The sequence below is a fragment of the Psammomys obesus genome, unplaced genomic scaffold (assembly GCF_907164565.1).
Source record: "Psammomys obesus unplaced genomic scaffold, mPsaObe1.curated_primary_1811, whole genome shotgun sequence".
In the NCBI taxonomy this organism is placed as follows: domain Eukaryota; kingdom Metazoa; phylum Chordata; class Mammalia; order Rodentia; family Muridae; genus Psammomys; species Psammomys obesus.
In genome coordinates, this window is record NW_026596321.1 from 73,325 (window position 1) to 80,094 (window position 6,770).

Consider the following 6,770-nt stretch of genomic DNA (forward strand, 5'->3'; position numbering starts at 1 on the left):
AGAATTTCAGGAACCTTCTGTCAGTGGGTGAGGATGGCACTTGTGTCCCTTGGCAGTGTCAGAAGTTCACATCCATTGTCTTTGTTACACTCCACTGCTTTCCTTTTAGGTTTATTTATTTTCTATTTTATGTATATTTGTTTTGTCTGCATGTTTGCAACACACTCATTTGTGGTGCTTACAGAGGGGAGAAGAGGGCATCAGATCCCATAGCCCTGGAGTAACAGATGGTTGTGAGCACAACCAACCTGGATCTCCTGGAGGATCAGCCACTGCTCTGAATCACTGAGCCATCTCTTCAGCTCCCACGTTTTTTTTTTAGGACTGCATTTTACACATAGATGTTGTGCTTTAAATAAAAGTTTTTAAACATTTCTTTTTGACTGTGAGTGTGTGTGTGTGTTTGTTTGTTTGTCTTTGTGTGTGTGTGTATGTGTGTGTTTTTACCAATGCCATGACCATGTCACCTCTTATGAAGGAAAGCATTTAAGTGGCTTGTTTACTGCTTCTGAGGTTTAGTCCATTCTCATCATTGTGGGGAGCATGGCATCCTACAGGCAGACATGGTCACAGAGTTCCACATTCGGATCCAAAGGCATGCCTCCCTTGAGTGTTTGAAACTCCAGAGTCCATTCCCAGTGACACCCTTCCTCCTAACAGGCCACACCTCCTGGTCCTTTTCAAGCCTTACCGCTCCCTATGGACCAAGCCTTCAAACACATGAGCCCGTGGGGTCACTCTCATTTAAATCACCACATTCCACTCCCTGGCCCCAGGCTTGTACCAGATCAGAATGCAACACGTGTTCTGTCCAACCACAAAAGTCGCCACAGTCTATACAGTGTCAACCCTGTTTAAATGTCCAAAGCTCAAAGCCTCATCTTAGACCATGCAGTCTCTTAACTGCAGCCTTCTGTAAAATCAAAATCAATAAACAGATGACATAATCCAACATACAGTGGCTCAGAGTATATGATTCTAAAAGGGGGCAAAGGAGCACAGTGAGGAAATACTGAACCAAAACAAGAATTGAAGCCAGGAGAGCAAACTCCAAAGTCTGCATCTCCCTGTCTGATGTCAAAGCGCTCTTCAGATCTCCCCCTCCTTTCAGCTTAGTGGGCCGTAACGTACTTCTTTCTCCTGGGCTGGTTCCACTCCCTGTTAGCAGCTTTTCTTGCCAGTTATCATATACCTTAGGCATCTCTAACCTGTGGGTGTCTTCAGCACAATGCTGTCTTCACCTTCACAGCTTCACACAGTGGCCTTTTTGTGCCTCAGTGCACAAACACCCCTGCCACACACCTGGTCTCAGTGGCCTTCCACAGCACCACGAGCTCTTTCTTGTGTCTTTGAGCAGAGAGGTAAGTGCAGCCACAGGAAGCCCAGCACTGCTTCTGCTTTGGTGTGGGGTGCTTCCTCCCCACAACAACTGAATATTCCAATTGTGCTGCTCTCTGTCTCAGACCCTTGGCCTCCTATTTCACTCGGTAAAATCAAGTTGTTTTTAATTTTTGTTTTGTTTTGTAGCAAAGGTCTTACTATGTAGCTCACACTTGCCCAGAAATTTGTGTTCCTCATTTCCCAGTTTTCCAAGCACTGGGGTGACAGGTTTTGCCTGGTATGCCTGAGTGGGACTCTATCTTACAGCTTTGCACTGCAGCTCTGTCCAGCTTTTTTTTTTTTTTTTTTTTTTTTTCCTGCTTCTGTCTTTGTATCTCAGCTGCTGTCACTTCTCTCTGGCCTGAATGCTCTTCCCTGGTAGAGTGCCATGCTGTCTCTCTCTCTCTCTCTCTCTCTCTCTCTCTCTGTTCATCCGCTGCTGAGGAACAGTTCTACATTCTGCACTTGCTTTGGCTGGTGTCTGAGCATTTAGAGACTTGTTACCATGGATTTAGTTTTACTTGTTACGTACACGAAAATCCTGAGTGTTTGTGTGCTGTGAGCAATGGCTCCATGAAGCCCTTGGCTTTTGTCCAGCTGCAGTGATGTCCATCCCCGGAAAACCTGTGTGTTCCTCACAGGAGCATTCCTCAACCTTCCACAACTATGTCCATGTGCCGCACAAGCCACGGAGCTGTGTCAGGGGACTACTGGAGCTTCTACTTCATCTGCTTTCGTTTTCTGCTCAGAAGTTGTTGGGTTCAACTTTGTTCTTTCCTGTCCTTTTCTTGGGTCATTTTCCTTGGGAAACCTGTAGGACAGTGTTGCGGCCTTTCTTATTCTGCCAGGAAATCTGCTGCTTTAGGTTGGCAACTGGATCTACCTTGCCTTTTGATCCTCTTCTTCCTGTTCCTTTGAGAGCCTGCCGAACTTAGGTAGGAGAGCAAGGAAACTCTCTCACTGCTGCCCTTGCATTCTGCCATTTTCGCAGAGAAGCCCTTCCCTAATCAGCAAATATGTTTGAGTCTTTTGCCATCTAAACGCTTTAGCTCTCTTCTTGTAGTTTCCAAGCAAGCTTGTGTGCTGAAGTTATTCCAGTCTCCTACACTTGTGTGCTCACAAACAGTGACTTCCTCGAGATGGACATCGGCTTCTGGGCTTGTGCCTTTGCATGAAATCTCTGTCCACTTCTTTTTCTATCAGCCTCCAAAGCAATCTGCATTCCCGTTCTACCCTTTCACTTTGGCTCTGAGTCAGGTGAACCAGACTGGTCTTCATTTCACCTACAGACAGGTTAGGACTAGGCAGGTTTGATTTTTCTCTTTTTTTTCCAGTCTGGCAGGAGTCAGACCCATGTATACTTCAGCCCACACCATCCCTCAAGTAAAAATTCCCAGATGCTGAAAACTGCTTCCTTATGATTGTCTGCATAGCTACAAAGGGTGCAGTGTGGCAGGTACTGAGCAGAGGCTGAAGGTGACCTTGAAGTTTCAATCTTGGGCTCATTGCAGATTTTTCACAGTGATCGAATGTGGCTTTCTCTTGAGTGTGCACTCTCTCTCTAAATTTTTGTTCTTTGGAGCTCAAGGACATTCATTTTTGCCTGTAGTCTCTAGTTTTTGTTTCTAGAGAGAAATGAGGACTCAGACATTCAATATTCCCATACTTGTAGATACCACTTTTATTCTTTATTCTTTTAGGAGCACAGAGTCCAAACAAGATGGAAATGATTTTTGGAACAGAATTAAGGTGCCTTTCTCTGGGTCAGCCTCCACACTGGCATATGACAAGACATGATATCAACAAACTGGCCAGAACTCCAGAAGCTGTGATAAACACTCAAGGAAAAGATTCTCACTTAGCCAAGCAATGCCACTCCTCCTGCCGTGGGGGAGCAGAAGAGCCTCCCTGGTCCTCTGAGGAGGATGCTTGTCTTGAGAGTTTCACAAACAACCATTCCAGCATTATGGAACATCAGGAATTTCTGTGTGGGAGAACTAGGTGTCCTTGGACTGAAACTAAGGGAGAGAACCATAGCAAACACTGTCCGCAGACTCCAGTGAGAAACAAGCCACAGCTGTTGGCTCCGGGTGTTGACCTTCTGAGTTGCATTTCCCACCATGATAACAATATACTCCATCAAAGAGACAAAGCCCACAGCAGCGACGACTTTAGTAAAGTCATCTGTCCCAAGTCACCCCTCACCCAGCACAGTGTTTACACAGAAGGGAAGACCTACCAGTGCAGCGAGGGCCGAGAAGCTGTCATTGACAGCCCTGGTTTAGAACTCCATCAGCAGGTCCTGTTGGGAAAGAAGTTTTCTGTACATGGTGCGCTTGAGGACACCAAGCATAGCTCCAGTGTCCCCGTTCAACAAAGTGCTCTTTCAGCAAAAACGAGCTACAGGTGTCACGAGTGTGGCAAGAGTTTCAGTCAAAGCTCAAAACTTCAGACTCACCAGAGAGTGCACACAGGTGAGAAGCCCTACCGGTGTGACACCTGTGGGAAAGGCTTCCGCCGCAGCTCGGATCTCAACATCCATTGCCGAGTGCACACTGGAGAGAAACCTTACAAGTGTGAGGTGTGTGGGAAGGGCTTCACGCAGTGGGCACACCTCCAGCTCCACAAGAGAAGTCACACAGGAGAGAAGCCATATAAGTGTGGAGATTGTGGCAAAGGCTTTAGCTGTAGCTCAAGCCTTTACACACATCAGAGAGTCCACACTCAAGAGAAACCTTACAAGTGTAACGAGTGTGGGAAGTGCTTCAGCTCGAATTCCAACCTTCAAAGCCATCAGCGGGTCCACACAGGAGAGAAGCCATATAAATGTGAAGAGTGTGGAAAGGGTTTCAGTTCAGTCTCAAGCTTCCAAAGTCACCAGCGCGTCCATACAGGAGAGAAGCCATTTCGATGCAATGTGTGTGGGAGGGGCTTTAGTCGCAGCTGGTATTTTCAGGATCACCAGAGAATTCACACTGGGGAAAAGCCATACAGATGTGATGTTTGTGGGAAACACTTCAGAAGTACCTCAATCCTTTACACCCACCAGAGAGTCCACACTGGAGAGAAATCCTATATTTGTAAAGAGTGTGGGAAAGGCTTTCGTCATGCCTCAAGTCTGCAGGTTCATCAGAGTGTCCACACTGGTGAGAAGCCTTTCAAATGCAATGTGTGCCAGAAACGGTTCAGTCAGGCCTCGAACCTTCAGGCGCACCAGAGGGTTCACACGGGGGAGAAGCCCTTCAAATGTGACACATGTGGGAAAGCCTTCAGTCAGAGGTCCTATGTCCAAGTCCATCAGATAATTCACACTGGGAAAAAGCCATTCAAGTGTGAGGAGTGTGGGAAGGAATTCAGATGGAGCGTGGCACTTAGTGCTCACCAGAGGGTCCACATAGGAGAGAAACTGTTGTAGGAGGTTTTTCTTCCCGTCCCCAAACTCTGGAAATAAGAACTCATGAGACTCAGTTATTATTTACAAATACCTTGGCCATAGAGCTAGGCTCTTCTCTGACTACCTCATAACTTAAAATAACCCATTTTACTAATTTATATTCTGCCATGTGGTTGGTTACCTGAACTTTGGCACCAAGCGTCCATCTTCACATCTTGGCATCTGAATCTCGAGTGCCTATCTCTATCCCAGAATCCCTTCTGCCTGCTGGAAGTCCCACCTATTTCCTGCCTCAGCTATAGGCCATAGGTTTATTAATTTACAGGTGTTGCATCCATACAGTATACAAGAGATTTCTTTTACAAGAAATCCTACATGTGTCAGTGGTGTGGGAAAGGCTTCAGTTAGGCTTTATACTTCCACACGCACCAGAGGATCCACATCTGTAGTGGGCCTACATCTGTAGCATCTCCTCTAAGGCTTCAGTCAAAGATCACATCTCATCTACCACCAGAAGTTCCCCATTGCAGGGAATCTCTAGGTTTGTTCTGCTGTGAGATGGGCTCCATGCTACTGATTGTTAAAAGCTCCCCAAAACCCAAAGCTTTGGGAGACTTCACATGGGACTGTATCTTCTTTTTGTGTGGGGAATGCGGAAATAAGCCTTATGGAAGCCCATAGAGAATGGCGACTGAGACACTAGTGGCTGCTACGGGTCCTTGAATGATCCTGGTCCACTGCACATAGTCCTATGAGGGACTCCTAGCACACTAGGGAAGTCTCAAAATGGATCCAAGACCAGGGTGGTTACCTCTTCCCCCTTTACAGAAGTCTCCTGAGATGACCATACCCTCCCACACTTCCTTATAGTTACGCCAACCTGCTTGGTTTTTTTGGTGCTTGGGGCTAGCATGGGATGGTGTGATTGGCCCTTCAGTTCATATGTGGTGTCTTATTTACACTCTACTGCTCTCCTTTTAGGCTTATTCATTTTATTTGATTTTTTAATGTATATTTGAGTGTTTTGTCTGCATGTATGTCTGTGCACCACATTCATTTGTGGTGCACATAGAGGCCAGAAAAGAACATCAGATTCCCTGGATGTATAGTAACAGATGGATGTGCAGGTGCAGCAGACTTAACCTAGGTCCTCGGAAAGAATGGCCAGAGCTCTGAATTGTTCAGACATCTCTCCAACCTTCACTTTTTGGTTTGGTTTGGTTTGGTTTTTCCAGACAGTGTTTTTCTGTGTAACAGAGCCCTGGCTGTCCTGGACTAGCTTTGTAGACCAGGCTGACCAACTCAGAGTGGTCTAACTGTCTCTTTCTCCTAAGTGTTTGGGTTAAGGGCCTGTGCCATTAAAGCTGGTTTATTTTTTAAAACTGCATTTTACACATAGAAGCTGTCCTTTAAATTAAAAAAAGAAATTAAACATTTCTCTCTGAGTGTGTATGTGTGTTTGTGACTTAATCAATGGCATGACTATGGCAACTCTTATGAAGAAAAGAATTTAAGTGGGGCTTGTTTACTGTTTCTGAGGTTTAGTCCATTCTCATCATGGTGGGGAGCATGGCTTCCTGCAAGCAGACATGGTATCAGAGATTTCACATCAGAATCTAAAAGCAGCCCAAAGAGGAAAAACCTTTCTCTGGCTTTAGTATTTGAAAATCAAAAGCCCACCCCCAGTGACACCCTTCCTCTAAAAAGGCCACACCTCCTTGTCTTTGTCATGCCTCAACACTTCCTGTGGACCAAGCATTCAAACACAGGAGCCCGTGGGGTCACCCTCATTCAAACCACCACATTCCACTCCCTGGGCCCCACAGGCTTGTAGCCAGATCAGAATGCAACACGCATTCAGTCAACCATGAAAGTCCCCACAGTCTATCACAGGCTCAACCCTGTCCAAGTCCAAAGCTCAAAGCCTCATCTTAGACTCATGCAATTAAAAGGAACAAGTTAACTTTACAGGTTTCTTTATGAGTTCTATACCCCA

At 46.0% G+C, this 6,770-nt stretch overlaps 1 protein-coding gene across 1 annotated transcript in view; it reads left to right on the top strand.

Annotated features, from left to right (window-relative positions):
• The window catches only part of LOC129669040 (zinc finger protein 235-like), a 14,759-nt gene extending 7,989 nt beyond the window's left edge, over positions 1-6,770 (top strand). Inside the window, exons 3-4 of the mRNA XM_055597117.1 lie at positions 3-27; positions 3,081-6,770. Of these exons, the coding sequence (XP_055453092.1) occupies positions 3-27; positions 3,081-4,795 (1,740 nt within the window). The 3' untranslated portion in view covers positions 4,796-6,770. The remainder of the gene's footprint in view (positions 1-2; positions 28-3,080) is intronic.